The sequence below is a fragment of the Nanorana parkeri genome, unplaced genomic scaffold (assembly GCF_000935625.1).
Source record: "Nanorana parkeri isolate BGI_ZX_2015 unplaced genomic scaffold, ASM93562v1 scaffold315, whole genome shotgun sequence".
Lineage (NCBI taxonomy): Eukaryota > Metazoa > Chordata > Amphibia > Anura > Dicroglossidae > Nanorana > Nanorana parkeri.
The window spans coordinates 560,508-578,606 of NW_017306583.1; the positions used below are offsets into that span (position 1 = coordinate 560,508).

General features: G+C 44.7%; 1 protein-coding gene across 2 annotated transcripts in view; it reads right to left on the minus strand.

The window, feature by feature from the left end:
- The window catches only part of LOC108788259 (caM kinase-like vesicle-associated protein), a 62,464-nt gene that overhangs the window by 9,860 nt on the left and 34,505 nt on the right, over positions 1 to 18,099 (minus strand). Inside the window, exons 2-5 of one of the 2 annotated variants that reach the window (XM_018558000.1) lie at positions 16,887 to 16,986; positions 16,173 to 16,304; positions 2,463 to 2,537; positions 687 to 825 (exon numbers count right to left, since the gene is read on the minus strand). In XM_018558000.1, coding sequence (XP_018413502.1) covers positions 687 to 825; positions 2,463 to 2,537; positions 16,173 to 16,304; positions 16,887 to 16,981 — 441 coding nt within the window. In that variant the 5' untranslated portion in view covers positions 16,982 to 16,986. Of the gene's footprint in view, positions 1 to 686; positions 826 to 2,462; positions 2,538 to 16,172; positions 16,305 to 16,886; positions 16,992 to 18,099 lie in introns of both variants that reach the window. The other variant, XM_018557999.1, reaches the window with a different exon arrangement.

Consider the following 18,099-nt stretch of genomic DNA (forward strand, 5'->3'; position numbering starts at 1 on the left):
ACGGCCAGCGCCACACCCCGCCCCCCCCCCCCCCCCCCAAGCCTCTTCAACAGGGTCCCTGGGATACCCTCCTTCCTTCTCCCTTCCTCTTCCACTGGCTGTCTGAAATACCCATTTCCCCCTCCCTTCCACAGGGTGCCTGGGATACCTAAATTTCTTCACCCTTCTCTTCCACAGAGTGCATGGGAAACCCTCCTTCTTCCACCTTCCCCTTTTTCACAGGATGCCTTGCATACCCTTCTTATTTACCCTTCTCTCTTTCACAGGGTGCCTGAAATACCTTCCTTCTTTCACAGGGTGTCTGGGATACATACTTTATTTCCCCCTTGCTCTTCCATGAGTTGCCTGGGATACCCTCCTCTTTTCACCCTCCCTCTATCGCAGGGTGCCTGGGATTCTCTCCTTCTTCCCCTCTTCCACAGGGTGCCTAGAATACCCTTCTTCTTTCACCCTACCTCTTCCGCAGGGTGCCTGGGATACCCATCTTCTTTTCTCCTCCCTCTTCAACTGAGTGCCTGGGATACTCGTCTTATTTACCCCTGCCTTTTCTACCAGCATAAACACGCATATTCAATCAATCACTTTTGGCTGCCATACAATGTCTACAGACCCCTTTAGCTCCTAATATCTGTTGCTGTTCCCCTGTTAGTGTCACCCATATATCTATCATGTCCTGATCATCTTACCTTCAAGTTCCTATGAATAATGTGGAGGTTGTGCAGATAAGCCACGGCCTCGAGGACCTGGCGGATCACATTACTGGCATCTTTCTCCGAGTAATATCCTTGCTCCAGGATCCAGTCAAAGACATCACCTCCTGTGGCTCTACAAGATAGAAAGTGATACCTGAAGTCACCAGGGCCCCAAGTCTGTCTGTTTAGATCACAACTCAGGCACTGAGCAATGCTTCCAGTCACAAGACTTGCGGAGGGGTTGACATTTAGACAGAATGGCATATGGAAAAAGTCTCCCTAAATACCCAGAGGAAACCCACAAAGAGACATGCCCTTGGCAGATACAGTTCACCATAGGAAATGAACCCAATACCTCAGTGTTGCAGGATGACAGCACTAGCCGCTGTGATACACGCTAGAGATTTTATTAGTTTGATGTACGTTTGACTACCGTGGCCCAAAAGTTTATATAAAAAAGGAATGTTTCATTACGCCATGCCCAATCCTCCCAACTTTCTGAGATGAGAAAGAGGGATACTTTTTGGCGCAAAGGTTGCAAGTACAGGGCACACCCCTGCCATGCCCCTGTCACAAAAACAATGAGTTGTGTGCTTCTTTTCATCACTATTTTTCATTCATATTAGCTTTTCAAAATATAAAATGCCAGGATGGATTACAGGACTCCAAGAAAGAAAAACAGACGGATTTGTTTACAAATCAGGGTCTTTCCTCCAAATGAGGGGCAGTTGGGAGCTATGCATACTTTCTACAACCCCATTAAATGAATTGGAATTGTCTTGACTGGCCAATTGCTTCTTCTAATTGATCCTAAAAAATTCTTAGCTTTGATCCAAACATTGAAACATTTTAGACTGAAATGTGGGCACAAGTTCAACCACTTTTGATTGACCAGGAATCAAACAAGCAATCGAAAGTGGTTGCCTGAAAAGAAGTAACCCACCACCCACAAGGTAGATAAAACTAGGCTAAAAATTGACCGCTTCAATACAAATTACTGAAAAAATACATCGAAAACAAAAAAAAAAGCCCAGTGGCAATTTTGTAAAAAGTGATTCGATTTTTCCACCGCTTTGATCAAGCCAATTTCGATCCCATCCTCTTGTAGTCTGTCAAAACCACTATTTTCAATGTATGATAGCTGGGGGGTTTAAACTCCAACTCGATTGAAAGTGGTTAAAATTGTGGTAAAGGTCCCATGAGTATGACCAGTAGTGATGAGCCTGTTCGCAACAAGACTGCTCAAAACTGTGACTCCCACCCCCCTGCTCCCGACCCAATCAGTTGCAGAAAGGAGCATTCCTCGCTCCACAGCTATAAGTCACAAAGGGGTAGGGAATGCCCGCACCACAACTGCCGCCACTGATTGGACTGGGAAGAGGGGTTGGTGGTCACAATTTTGAGCGGACTTGGGTGAACTCAGGCGAACTGGGTTCGCACCAAGCTCAGGCTCATCTCTAATGGGCAGTTTAAGGCAAAAAGTCTACTTTACAAATCTATTTTGGCAGCTTTCTTTAATCAACTGCTGAAGTCCGGTTAGATTTCACCAGCGATTGCCATGCTTTGTCGCTTGTCCACCATTAATTACACAGAAAAAGCAGTATGTTCAGTTTTCAGCGAATGTCTATGGAAATCTGCACTCCATTACAGAATATTTTTAGTTGCATAACTGCAAATCTCCCATGGAGTTTGACCCTAATCTCTGTTCTCCTGTTCTTTGTCTGCGCACAGCAGCACAGGTCCGGTATATTCTTAGCAACACCAACTTACAGTTCTTGAATAATATAGAATTCCTTCTTGGTTTCAAATGTATCGATTAGCTGCAGGATGTTGGGATGATTCACCCTGGACGAGAAAAGAGAGACGTAAAATAAAATACGGCGTGAAAGGCTGAGCAAACGTAAGGTTACAAGGAAACAGAAGAGAGATGGTACGTTACACTGGATTTAAAGGTAACCTGTGCTTATAGAGATACAGAATGCGCCATGACTGACCTTCAGGAAATACTAGTTACCTGGCTGTCTTTGGCTTTAACACTTTGAGTTACTGGCCTGGAACAAATATGCAGATCAGGAAGTAATGTCAAAACTCCTTATCTGCATATTTATTCTAAGCCAGGGAGTTTAAAAAGTACTGAAGCCATGGGACTCTGTCTGATAGATGTGGACCAAGATAAGAGGATCTTCAAAGCTCAACCTTTGTGCAATACTACTTAGCAGGGAACGATTCCTGGATATAACAAGCCCTTGTGTACATACATTATTACAAAATATACAAAGAATCAAGGCTTTTAATATATTTACACACACTGATAATATTATTTGCATGGAACTGATCTCTGCCACATGTATGTTAAAAAAAAAAGCCTTCAGTTCTTTAAAGAGTTCTTTAAACTGAGGAGTTAAAGCTTAAAAATACATTCAAGTACCTTAACCCTTTCGCTTCCAAGGCCTTTTTGTTTTTTGCACACATTATAATCCACATTTTAGGCCTGAAAAATACTTAAAACCCCCAAACATTATACATTTTCTGAAAGCCAAGACCCTGTTGAATAAAATGGTGGCAATTGTAATTTTTTGTTGTTGCACCATATTGGTGCAACTCTTTATCAAACCCAAACATTTTATGAAAAATGCACTTGAGTAAATTTTAGTGCCCCAAAACACAATATAATACCACTGTTTATGACGAGTAAATAGATACCCAACATGGCCAGGTTAAAAATGACGTGCATCTTTGAAATGGAGACAAAATTCAGTACCCCAAAAAGTCCATAGACAGGTCATCCTACAGGTCATCAGTTTAGAGATACGCATAAATATTGGCCCTAAAATTATTGCTCTCTGGTGTGCATGGCGATACCCAACGTGTAGTGCGATCGTTGTTTTCGTACATAGGCGCACCTGACACATGTTCACGTGAATGCGCTCGCGGGTGCAGGGGACTTTAAAAAAATAAAATATTTATTTAATATTATTTTCGAAAAGTTTTTTTTTTTTTTAGTGGTGGTTTACAAGCCCCTAATGTGATAGCATATTGGTGGTGACAGGTCCTCTTTAAAGTGACACTGGGGGTCCAAAAGACCCCCAATATCACCTTTCCACTTTAGGGGTTGCTCACGCCATGTCTGGATCATGCCCAGAACAGTTTGTTCCTGGACCAATTTCTGGGCTCTGACACACCAGTGCAGTTCGTTCAAGTCCAAACAAAAGAAATACTGCTCGTCTCATTTTCTCTGGTCTGGAATGCATGGAAACGCATCAAAAACGAGCATCGAAATACCATAGAGATACATTGGGATGCTTTTTTGGTCCGGGAACATACTGTTCTGGTCTGGACATGATCCGGACATGGTGTGAACAAGCCCTAAATAAGCTATTGAAGTGCAGATTGCACTTCAATAGCTTATTGCTCGGGTTTAGCAGCCGAGCAATGACAGCTCAGGGACCGGAAGTGATGCAATACACGTTGCTCCCGGTCCCACAAAGCGGGGAGGAGATCGGTGAACGGATGTTCGCTGCTTTCCCCCCCAGCTTCCCACTGTCAACCGCCAGTCCCAGGCCCGCAGGAGAGATGCCAGAATCACTTCCATTATAAAGCTGGCTCTACAAGTGTAAACAGAGTCCGAGCGAGTCATGTTTAAATGGGCCCAGTGCCACCGACGTAAGCCTTATGTCGGTGGCAGTAAAAGGGTTAACTATTAACAAAACTGGTCCTCATTTGTGTATCACTCAGCTGTAGATCCTCAATCCATCTCTGAATTGGTGCTGACACTGTCCTTCCTTCTGGAGGGTGGTGACTTTTGATCCACATGGTCCCTGTGTGAGTTGTGAAGTAGCCACCACTCCAAGCTTGCTCCTGTGATGGACCACAATCTGAATACAAATTAGTAAACTAAACATGAGATTGTAGTGCATGACGGGAGCGAGCTGGTGTGGTGGTGATAACAACACACACAGGGACCATGGGGAACAAAAGTAGCCTCCTTCTAGAAGGAAGGACAGTGTCAGCACCAATTCAGAGATGATTTGAGGCTTAACAGCTGACTGATACACAAACACAGTAAATGTTTTGTTATTAGTTAAGATGCATTTTTAAGATTCAACTTCTGGGGTTAGTGACACTTTAATGACTGTGTGATATGAAAACAATTTAACCTCATTAAAGCAAACCTATGTGTGAATTCAGCATATAGAAAAATGGTAAAAGTGGCACTCCATAGCCCTCTTACCTAGCAAACAAATGGGAAAAGTGGCCTCCAGGCTAACTGCCCTTCTTGGGAGATATTGCTGTGGGCACTGCCACCTACTTTCTTCCTATGAAGTATTGTGCTGCAGCCGAGCTGTCAGTGAGTGCTAGTCCCTTCTAACTTGTGCTGCGTGGAGTTATCCTGCAAGAATCAGAGTACTTGGCATCTTGTAGAACATACAGAAGGGCTGCGCCATAGACAGCTATAGGGATTGAGCCTAGCAAGCTGTTGACTTGCATGGAGGGTCAAAATTTGCATGTGAAATGAAGTGCAGCTTTGGAGATTTAGTGATTGCAGGAAGAGGCTGGCGGTATACTTGGTGAATGGAGAACATGCAGTTACTGTTTCTATCCTTAAAGATTTTCTTTAAGTTAGCTGCAGACACCTACTGAAGGCCCTGCGCTGTGTCTAGAGTGTTATATAAAAATAGACATCTCAGGCTAGTTCAGGATTATCTGACAAGGATCATCTATGGAAATCATAGCTAAAGTGATGCTGAGGATGTCTTTGTCCTGTAGCATCTCTCCACCTCACTGCATCGCTAGATGGTGATCAGGCATCAAGCAGTATCAGGGCCAACCTACAGGCAGCAGGAAAGGGAAAGCTTATCTCTGCTTTATTTTTCTATGCTACTGTGATTTTTGTTTCATGTGTGACAGATTCACTTAAAGCTGAACTTCAGGCAGCTAGAAAAGACACCATTTAATGCTGCTGTGTATTCATGTAAAATAATTATATGAATCTTTACATATGGTATAGTATACGAAACTGAATCTGGCTTGATATCATGTCTTACTTTGCACAATAGGCTAGAGGAGGAATGGGCAGCATGTGTGAGTAACCAATAAGGTTCTGCTGTATGAACATTTGCTGACAAAGCCATTCTGATAGAAGGAGAGAGCAGAGATGAAGGTGGTAAGAACACTGTATTCCTTAAAGGAGAACTATGAGGTGAGTGGTTTTCACTCACCTCATAGTTCTAGCCGACCTGTGACAATGAGACTGTCACAGGTCGGCTCAGTAGATCGGGAGGTGAGCGAACACATACCGGCGTTCGCTCACCTCTCGATCCTGTCACGGCTCTCTGCCGTGACAGGGAAGGGGCTGGATTCCCCCCTTCCCGCTCCGATCCGCCAGAGCTGACTGGCGGATCGGACGGGGGCGGGTACAGCTGGCTCTGCCTCTAGATAGGCAGAGCCAGCTGTCACTCACGCAGCTGGACGGATCCAGACATAATTGTCGGGATCCGCTCCAGCTGCGGCGTCTCAGTATACCGCGAGCTGTTGCTCGTGGTATACTGAGCTTAGGGTGACGGGAGGACGCTAGTTTGTGTCCTCCCGTTACCCTAAGGAGAACTATGGGGAAAAGCCTTAACCCCATAGTTCTCCTTTAACTCTAGCAGACAAAGTGGTGTCACCGGCTGTGTTGTCTTGCAGACATTTATTTAACAATGAAGTGGCTAGACAGAATTACAAATCCTTTGGCAGGCAAGGCAGCTCACATATGTGTATTTGAAATGTGTGTTTAGGTGTTGGGCCTGGGGTTCAGGGTTTAAAGGAGAACTCTATTAAAAATACACTTTTAACCACTTGAAGTCCGTGGTGTTAAACCCCCTTCCCATCCAGGCCATTTTTCAGTATTCAGCGCTGCAGTACTTTGACTGACATTTATTCCGTCATGCAACGCTGTACTGAAATTAATTTTATACCATATTTTGGGACAGATAGAGCTTTCTTTTGGTGGTATTTAATCACCACTGAGGGTTTTTTTTTGTTTACTATAGTAAGGAAAAATTACCGAAATTTTTTAAAAACCTGTTCCCCCTATATTATTTAATATAGGGGGAACAGGTTTTTTTTAAATCTTCGGTTAAAAAATAAATGGAATAAATGTAAGTCAAAGTACCGCAGCGCTGAATACTGAAAAATGGCCTGGCCAGGAAGGGGGTTTAACCCCCCTGGCTTTAAGTGGTTAAAAGTGTTTTTTTTAAATGTATTATTATCCAATTATTATTACCCAATAAAACATGTATTATTACCCAATTTTTTGGTAAAATATAAAAGACGGGGTCACGTCGGGTAAAAAGATACCAAACATGTCAAGCCTTAAAATTGCGCGCGCCCGCGAAACCCCAAAAAACTACAATACCCAAAATTGTCCATAGGTGACGCTTTAAAAGTTTTTACGGCTCATCAGTTTAGTGTTCTCAGTGTTCCCTAGGACCCCTAATGTCACCTGGGGACCCCAAAAGAAGCTGATGAAGCTATAGGGATCTGCTTCATGCGCTTCTTCTCTCTGGCAATAGTAGCCAGATGACTGACAGGTGAATGCGGAAGTGATGTAATACACATCACTTCCGCATTCACAGTACGGAGGGAGATCAGCAAGGATCAGCTCAGTCAGGAGATCAGCTCCTGACACCCTCCCGAGCCCGTCCCGGGCCGCAGATGGGGCAGCGGATCCCGATATTGAAGGTGAGGGTGCAGGAGGGGGAGCGGTGGCGGCGGCACTCGAGGAGGTGGAGGGAGTGTGCGCAGCCAGACAGCACATACAAGCGATTGGCAGGCTTTAGAGTCACCGATCGCTTGTATGTGAAACAGTCGGTAACGGCTGTGTACAGCGGACGGGTTTTTTCTGCCCGGGCGCGCGCAAGCAGAAAAAAAAAGCCGTCTCATTACGGCAACCCGCCAATGTGAGTCTGCCGTCCGTCCGTTTTTTTGCAACGGGTGGACGGCAAGTGGTCAAAATTGCTGATTTTGTAATGTTATCAGAAATTGCCTTTCCATTTAAATATAAATCCGCTGCCATTTTCTTTGTCTACAAAATATGGCAACCTAGAGGCGTTCTGTATATTGTTGGTGTACGGAGTGCACCCAGAAATGTTATTTCCTGCTTGTGGAATTGGCTCATTGATTTTCTCACAAGTATGCAATTTCATTTTTGGTGAGATACTTACTACAGGTGCCCATACACTTACTAAAGGTGCGCACACCGGCCCGTTCGGCAGTTGTTGAACAAGCAGGCCACTAACCGATTCTCGGCGGGTTTTCAAGCCTGCTTGTTCGACGGAAGACGTGCGACCGTACAGTGGAAACGGTCGCACGCCTTCCATACATTGTACGATTATCGTATGATTGCGGGATTTCCCGCGACTCTCGTACGAGAATCGTACAGTGTATGGGCACCTTTAGAGTTAACTACATCTAAAGGAATGCCGACACTGTCCTTATTAGAACACAATGAGAGTGCATCAGGTGGTTATAACGAACCCAGATCCACCCATTCAGGAATCAGTCTGGAAAAGGACATGGGAAACAAACAGCAGAACAGAAAACGGTAAGAATCTGCTACAAAGTTTGTTAAAAATCCTTGCAGTGTACACTGCTCACCCAAAGGGGGTTGTTTTTTCTCAACAAAATGAATTTAAATACATTCAAGTATCTTTACTATTAACAAAAACATATCTTATTTGTGTATCACTCGGCTGTAGATCCTCAAATCAACTCTGAATTGGTGCTGACACTGTCCTTCCTTCTGGAGGGTGGCTACTTTTGTTCCCCATGGTTCCTGTGTGCAGGGCCGGCCTTAGGGGTGTGCGAACATGGACTCACATTTAGGTAGCTAATTTGTATTCAGATTGTAGTCCATCACGGGAGTGCTACTTTACAACACACACAGGGACCATGAGGAACAAAAGTAGCCACCCTCCAGAAGGAAGGACAGTGTCAGCACCAATTTAGAGATGATTTGAGGATCTACAGCCGACTGATACACAAATAAGACACATTTTTGGTAATAGTTAAGGTCTAGTGTCTGAGTCTAGTGTCACTTTAAAGCAAAGCAACGGGTTAGCTTTAATTCCTCCATCCCTAGAAGTACATACATTTCCTCCCATCCTCTGCTGCTGCGTTAAGTGACAGGAGCTAAAGGAATTACCCAGTATGGGGTGGAGGAGCACGTCACCCACTCAATGTGACAGCGCTAGGCCCCGTGAATGTTACAACCCCATTGATTTATACCTTACACTGGGCTTTCCATCGCTAATGGCAGCTGAACAGAGCAGCAGGGGAATTAAATGAAGATGAGTATATGGCAGTGAACCTCCTTCCTTAATCTTTTTTTGATGGTTGTAAGAAGAAAAAAAAAAGAGAAAGTCATTATAATTATGTGGCTACACACACCAGGACCATGGGGAGCAACAGTAGCCACCCTCCAGAAGGAAGGACAGTGTCAGCATGATTTCAGAGATGATTTGAGGATCTACAGCCGAGTGACACACAAATAAGATACATTTTTATTAACCCCTTCATGACTGAGGCACAGGTACTTGAATGAATTTGTAAGGTTTAACTCCTGAGTTACACCTCGTTCACACCTGAACGTTTTGTAGCGCGTTGTACGCTCGACGAACGCTCTACAAAACGCTCAAACATCTAAATCCCATTGTATTCAATGGGTCTGGTTCACACCTTTGCGTATTTCAGCCCGTCCCTAACGCGCTACAAAATGGCCCACGCCTGAAAAGGTACATGTACTACTTTGGGCCGTTTTTGTCAGCGGTAAAAAAAACGTGCGACAGACGCGCATATGCAATACGCCTAGGTGTGAACCAGGCCTAAGGGCTCTGTTCACATCTAGGTGTATCGAATATGCGCGTTTGTCGCGCATTCCGTGACGCGCGTTTTTACCATGATTCGCGGTTAAAAAATGCGACAAACGCGCGTTTCCGAGGGCTACTTGGCTGTATCCCAATGGAAACGCGCAACAAAAACCCTGCAAAGAAGCTCATTTACCTTTTCAGGCGTAGGCCGTTTTGTAGCGCGTTCAGACGGGCTGAAATACGCCAAGGTGTGAACCAGACCCATAGAAAACAATGGGATTTAGATGTTTGAGCGTTTTGTAGAGCGTTTTGTAGAGCGTTGAACGCGCTACAAAACGTTCAGGTGTGAACCAAGCCTAAGTGTCACTTTAAATGTAGTCCATGTGAATAGGGTGTGGCTGTCTAGGAATTAAAAAACCTTGCCATCTTACTGCATTCCCCTCCTAGGCTATTGCATTCTCATGATAACATGTTTCAGGTTCTTTTAGCTGAAAGGAGATGATATTCAGGCAGTGTGTAAAGGTGGCCATACACCTTACAACCATCGCACGACTTTTGTCTTGCGATGGTTGTAAGGTGATTAAAATTTCGTACGACCTTCCCATCTTGGACTGGCAGATCGTACATGTGATCATCGCAAGTCCTCCCCGCTGAGGGGAGAGCTTACAGATGATTGCAATAATGAGCGGGCAGTGTGCGCCTGCGCACCTCGGTCCGTGCAGCTTTCGTCTTGCGATCGTGCGATTTTCGGCGGGTTTTCTAGCTTGCTCGTAAGACGAAAGTCGTGCGACCTTAGAGGATATACGGTCGCACGCTGCGCAATAACCTTACGATTATCGTACGATCGCGTGATCTCCCGCGATTATCGTATGGTAATCGTCAGGTATATGGGCAGCTTAAGAGGGAACACATAACTAGTTTTACAGAGGAGAATTCATCAAAACTGGAGCAGACAGAAACTGGAGCAGCTGTGCATGGCAACCAATCAGCTTCTGATTGGTTGCTGTACACAGCTGCACCAGATTTTTGTCTGCTCCAGTTTTGATAAATTCGCCTTACAATATTCATAGTCCAACAAGCAGGTAGAAGCTGCTGGCTATAAAGCGCGGCAGGGGTTTTTAAATCACTAGAATGACTGTAATAATGAGCAATACATGTATAAGGATTTCAAGCATGTATTCATCTGTTCTCATGGCCTGATTTACATTCAGCTTGCCCCTGTGTGTGTGTGTAAGCACCTATTACTCAGCTGATGTCAATTAGGAATCATTCCAGCACCTGCTTCAAAACTTGCCTTGAGTTAAACTTTATTCTATCTGCACCACATATACTATTGTTCCACCTCTGTTAACTGCTTCTGTCAGCAGATTTTTCAGTGTACAGAGACAATTGGTCGCCTTGTCATAAAATAAACTGGGGCAACTTAGCTGATAAATATGTATGACAGGAAAACTCCCCACTGATCCTGGCGGTGTGTCACAGCAACATGCAGAAAACGGTCACAGTGCCGAGAATAGCCTCAGATCGCTCACTGACAAACACAGCTTCGCTGCTGAAGACGTGATCATGAAACATACAAAACTCTCCTGTGGAATCCAATCCATCTCCTTCCCAGCCATAAAAGCAGCGATTTCAGGTCGCACCAGACAATGATTAGTCACAGCACTATGATATGCTTTCATTTCCAGGGCTTCCTTTGCTTTCTTGGAGATTTAAAGGGAACACGCTTACATGATTGTTCTCTGTCGCCACTGACACTTCCATCCAGCAGCAGAAGGAAGCCCAGTCCCCACAAGTGAAGAATCTTTGCCCAGTCCCCACAAGTGGAGAATCTTTGCCCAGTCCCCACAAGTGGAGGATCTTTTCCCAGTCCCCACAAGTGGAGAATCTTTGCCCAGTCCCCACAAGTGGAGAATCTTTGCCCAGTCCCCACAAGTGGAGGATCTTTGCCCAGTCCCCACAAGTGGAGAATCTTTGCCCAGTCCCCACAAGTGATTTTAGTTTTGGAGCAAACTTGCGTGCGTGATACTGCATAGATGTACAAGTGCAGCTTCCAGGAGTCAGGCAGCTCATCTTCAATAGAACAATCATTTTTTAACCAGTTGACATCCGCGGTGTTAGACCCCCTTCCCATCCAGGCCATTTTTCAGTATTCAGCGCTGCGGTACTTTGACTGACATTTATTCCGTCATGCAGCGCTGTACTGAAATGAATTTTATACCCTTTTTTGAGGACAGATAGAGCTTTCTTTTGGTGGTATTTATTCACCAATCCATTCTCGTACAAGAATCGTGCAGTGTATGGGCACCTTAACATCTATAAGCAAACTCCCGGCTGCTTTGCTTATAGGGCCCTGCTGCCATCTATCATGATCTGGGGACCAGGGTCTTGCAAAGCGGGTTAGGGTCACCGGCTGGAGTGATGTCTGAGATGTATGTCACAGGGGACTTAGGAACTAAGAGTCTGTGCGTTTTTGGGGATGCACTAGAGGCGCAGAATCTAAGAAGGGCCAGGTCTTCCACAGAGCCTCTAATGGTGAGGATGATTGGCTGCTGGACACCTTCCAGGTTGCGGCCCTCTACCGCACCCACACAGACTCACTGCACTAGTTGCAGCACCGGGGCTTTGAACACAGGGGCAGGCAGGGGAGAGAGCTTTGGACAGGCTGTAGTACAGGTTACAAAGAGGCACAGGGGAAGGAGTGTAAACAATAGAGGGAACGGACACAAGGGGCCACCAGAAAGACAGCACAACACGGCTATCTGGAGTTCTGAGAGGAGTGAGGCTGCATAAAGGTGGCCATACACTCTACAACCATCGCAAGACTTTAGTCTTGCGATGGTTGTACAGGGATTAAAAAAACGTACGATCTGCCTATCTTGGACAGGCAGATCGCACTCTCGATCATCGCAAGCCCGCCCCCCTGAGGGGCGGGCTTCCGATGACCGCAATGCTGAACGGGCAGTGTGCGCGTGCGCACACCGGCCCGTTCAGCATTTATCTTCCGAGCACCGTTCTAACCAGCCGAGAATCGTACGATTCCCGGCTGGTTTTCGAACATGCTGGTTCGACAGAAGACGTGCGACCGTACAGTAGAAACGGTCGCACGTCTCCGTTCACACTGCTCGATTATCGTACGAAAAACCGATCGCATACGATTATCGTACGATAATCGTGCAGTGTATGGGCACCTTAAGACAAGCAGCCACACAGGAGGAAGGCAGACTCACAGGTAAGCACAGGTGCAGGAGCTCACTGAGGAGGCGATTACCATCCTCTAACAGGACACGCTGGAAGCACAAGGGAGATGAGACATCAATACTGGAAAACGCACAGAGGGAAGATGCACACAAGGGATGGTGCGTAATACAGGAGCTCAGATACAGAGAGCATACACAAGGGAATAACACAGAGACTACTGCACACAGGATAATATGCACAAGCAAAGGTGCAGGACAAAAGCAAACTCACAAAGGAATGAACTGGAAACCGTGCAATGGGAGACGTGCGTAGCACGGCCACAGATGCACAGGAACCGAGCACTAGGAAAGCAGAGGACATGCATTGCACCGGAAGACACAGAGAAGGAGTGCAAGCAAGGTAGGAGGCCAACACACAGGAGCAACCAGGAAACTGCAACAAACAGGGACACAAGGAAAGAGCAAGGGGGAAATAGCTAAGTGAGAAATCACAGGGTACACATTGGAGATGAACAGGGGAAGGTACACAAGAGATCACAGGGGGTCCAGCACAAGGGGTAGGACTTGTTGCTCCAACGAAGAGCAACAAATGAGAAACTGATAGGGGGAGAGGGGGGGGGGGGGGGGAATGGGGGGGGGGCGCAGATTGGCTGCAGCCATGTGGTATACTATAGGCTGACAGCCCAGCACCAGGGACAAAAGGGAAAATCCGGCACGGATTCCAAGACATTGTGACACCACCGTCGTATAGCAAAGGGCTAAACAGACCACAGGCAGCAAATAAGAGAAATTCACTGAGAAGTTCACTTTAACGCGGTATTTAGATTTATTCAGTTCCATAACTACATTCAATTAGCCACTTGCACTGTGCTATTCATGCAAGTTCAGCCTTAAAGGGATGAGTTTGCAACCCTAATGGGTGAATATCCAAAAAGATACTTCTACCATCTTGAAGTCCTTCATACCGGGAAACATGTGAGAAGATCTATTAGGAATGCTAGTCCTCTCTTTATGCTTATTAGCCTATCAAGAGAAGACCGAAGAAGGAAATTTGCTTTTAAGTGGAAGCCGTTGTGGGCTAAAAAATGGCCACAAGCACTTTTACCGAAAAGGAAGCAGACTACAGACTACTGAATGTAATGAAATATTAATGCATTTCTACCCACTGTCTCTTTGACTGATTAGCACTTTCTGTATGAAGACCATTATGTATGGATACCCGGACCTCTTGAAGAAATTTACGGCAAATATGCTTACAAGAAAGCACACGTCACTGTGCAAAGAGCATCTTTGTGGTCATTCCAGTTTGTCTTTTGTTATATTTCATTTATATCTGTTTTGGAACTACAGCTACAGGATTGGAAACAGTAGGAAGAAGCATTCCTGTTTCTCCTGGCACCCAATAAGGTTTTCCCTTTCATTACTGCAATAGAATCTGCTAGCTAGAGGGTACATAACCCCCTGAGGTCCCGGGTAGCATTCTCTCTATGTAGTGATGTTGCAGTTCAAAATAATATTGCATACAGTAACCAACAGCAAACAAGTTACATTCTTTGCCAGATTATTGAGCTCTGGACAACAAGCTGATAGGATATAGGATTGTTCACTTTGCTTCATAGCTGCTCCAGACTTTGGAGTATGGTCATTCACTGAAGGACAATCGCTCACATCGCACTTCCTGCAGTGCGCTCCATACATCTGTTAGACTGGCTATGCCAAAAATATGCATAACGGGCAACTGTTATTTCACTTTTGTAGGCACCAAAGGCTACTTGAGATACTACTACTTGGTTAGTTTTAAGATGTTAGATCACCTCCTGCACTTTATAGCAGCAATGCCAGGTGCCAATACGTCACCTCAGTTTATTTCCATAGTACCCCGTTATACAAATTCTGACAAAGCTCAAAATGTTAAGTTGTGTACTAACCTAACACACCTCTACATTTAGTGGCCCATAAGTGGAACAAAGCTCATTCCTGGCTCTGGCCAGAATTGCATATCAGGTCTCTTGTTATGCCCTGAAAATACAGTAAACCAAGACAATATGTTGACTGTACTTGAATGTCTCCTACTGAATGCTTGTTCCGGCTAATGGAAATTGCTTGCTAGGGATTCTTCAGGTTCTGGAAAATATCTGAAGCAGATGAGCCATTGTTCCCTTTTCTCCAGTAAAAATGTTTAAGAGTTAGGAAAGATTTTTAACAGGACTGGGATGCAGAAGCATACATTTCTCTCTCGGTTCATATTTAGGCGCTGTTAAATTGGATCGTTTCTGGACTGGGAGATAGTCTGCCCTTTTCATCATATAAAAAAATATTCACATCCCTCTTTTAAAAAATAACTAACTAACTCTTACAAGCAAGAAGATGGCAGCATTTTATTAAAGCTACCAGGCTTATGAGATCTAAAGTGGCTAAACACATGGGACCTGAGAGCCCAACACATTATAACACCGTCTGGTTTTCAACTGACCATAATCCAATCTTCTCAAGGGTTGACTTAGAAAAACCGAGACTGTTATTTTCTCAGCTTCAGCTCAGAGCTAATATTGTCTGCTAAAACAGATAAAAAATGATGTGTTTGTCAATATTATCAACTTTCCAAGCAGAAGGGGCCTCCCCTGGGAACTTTAAAAGGTTAATCAGTAAAACTGAGAAGATCGTTTGCTGGAGATGGCTTTCAGGGTAACTGGAGACAGATACTTCCATTAAACTCATCCAGAGTTTCTTACTAACATGCTAAAAGTGACCGTCCCAATTTAAAGGCATAGGAGTCAATCAGCGTTTAGTTTTAATTGCCTCATCCATGGAGAGATCTGTCAATGAGGATCGTAAAAGATGTACCAATCTCTCCTCAATTTACTCCATCAATACAACCTGCTGGGATATTCTCCCTTACCTGCTGTTGAACACAAGCCCTGCCACATCCTCCGAAAAAATTAGGAGCCAGCTCCAAAAATATGGGAGGACTTTGGAAGACTTACAGCATGCCCTGGATATACAGCATGTTTGGTAAGAGTTTCACACCTTCCTCTCCATTAGAGAGGGAACAGTTTGCAATTAGTTGGAAATTACTATGCTCAGTAGCAAATATTAATGTTCCAAAGCATTCATCATCAGTGATGACCCATACATCACAGTTTATATATTACACTATGTGGTTGGTGCAGATTTGTAACTTCCACAACTTTCTGAAAACCTGATAGCAACTATAATTCAAAAAAATTAGTTTTCAAAGCATTTTTTTAAGTATTACGTATTTTTTTTTACACACTGACACATTTTCCTAATTATATTTCCTTTAAATGGCTGTAGGTGCGCCCTGCAGTGGCTGTCAATTTTTTTTTAGACACTGCTGCCTCCCTCCGAGCTTTGGTGGGGTTCCTTTTCAAACCTTATCAGGACTCTAAAAAAGACTGCAATTTACTTACATTTTCAGAATCATGATCTCATTCTTTGCCGCCCTCCTCACTTTTCGGCCATCTTTCTTCAGAAACTTTTTACAGACATAGACACGATCTGTCTGCATCTCCCGGGCCATGCAGATTTCGCAGAACTCTTTCCTGCGCAATGTAAAAACGTTACCTTGCTATACCTTACATGCTCATACAAAGTAAAGACAGCAAACCAGACCTATAACGTCCTAAAGTAGGATTCAACTTTCACACTTTTTTTCAATAATAAATCCAGGTCAAACAAATACACATCGCCCAGCAAAGTATTTCTTTACATTTTTTGCCCGAGTACTTAGAGTCATCATGTTTCTGAACAGCTCCAACTCTCTCAGCTCAGTTTCCCTGAACTTCCCGTCCAATACAAGATCACAAGGGACAGAGCAGTCTATCTACTAGCTTGGAAAAGAGAGGAGGAGCAGGGAAGTAGCTTGCTCTTCTGTGCTGTGTGTTTGTGGAGACACACACAGCTTACTAGCACACACAAGGGTGTCTCCATAGGACTCTGAAAGGGAAAGGGGCCACCCTGAAACAGGATATCAGGACCAGTGTGCAGGAGACCAGCTGATTCTACAGGAAGCTACAACTTTTAAACATCAAGGAGCAGCATTTATTGTAAGGGATTTCATCAGCATTTGAAATAGCGGAAAAACCTTTGGATTTTAAAAGCCCGTAAGAAAGCACAATACTCACGCACAGAGAAGCTGGCCAATCTCATATTTGTCTGTGATGTCGGAGAAGCAGTTGTAGGTTTTCTCGTTGCGGACACTGATGCATCCAAAAGGCATGGCAGCTGCACTAAAAAAAGAAATGAAAAGAATTGAGCGAGGAAGAGAAGGAAACTGGGGAAGGAATGTGTACTAGGTGCCCACTGCTACAGTGCCCATGACTCGGGGCCCAATGACCGGTACAACTCTTTCTGTATCGCCTGTGTAATCACGCTACATCTTGTTTACAGTAAACAGCATTTTCTTTTTTTCACATCCTTCTCATTCTCTCTTCTGCTGCCTGACGGTTAAGCCTCCACTAAGCTTATTAGATTAGAAAAAGGTCACATTTACAGCGGTTTTATATCAAACAAAAATAGTACCTGAAGGGCTGAGCAGGACAGTGTAAGCTGGATGATATGAAGGGGCAGCAGAAATTTTACATCTGTGACTTTTTGTTAAGCCTTTGTTACTTTGGCAACGTGTGGAAATAGGTAGTACATATTTCAGTAGCATCTCGCCTCTAGGCACAACAGAGAGCCATCTCGTCTTCTGAAACAATGCTTATTAAAAAGAGGCCTACCAGTGCTTGAGGCATTGTTTCCAAGCAAAGTGCAGGTTGGCAGTTGATTGGGGGGGGGGGGGGGGGCGCGAGCGGCGGGTAACCCCACCGTTAGCTCCACAACCTCCCTGGTTTGTCACGCCTGGGACCCCGGGGTCGAATAGGGAGAGAGAGACACACGGCACCAAATCGTCCAGCCACAGTCACCATTCTTGTTTGCCTTCTCTGTGGCCTGGAGACTATATGTCTACTCCACCCCCCTTGCCTTTATTCCACGGCTTGTCTCTGTACTGACACTCACTGTGCGCACACTTGACAGTTACTAATGCACTGCATTGTGGGGCATGTCATAGTGCAAAAAGACAAGAGACAGAATAAACTGTTAGACATGTATAAGGATAGTTCAGAGGAGTTTTACATTTGGCAGAAAAATACTAGAAGATGGTTTTGTAAACTGTAGGAAGGTTAAAAACAAAATAGAAAAGGAGTTACGTAGTTGGGTAAGGATGAATAAAGACACAGATCAGCCCAGTTCAACCTATAGATACAGTAGATGTGTGTGTGTGTGTGTGTGTGTGTGTGTGTGTGTGTGTGTGTGTGTGTGTGTGTGTGTGTGTGTGTGTGTGTGTGTGTGCTT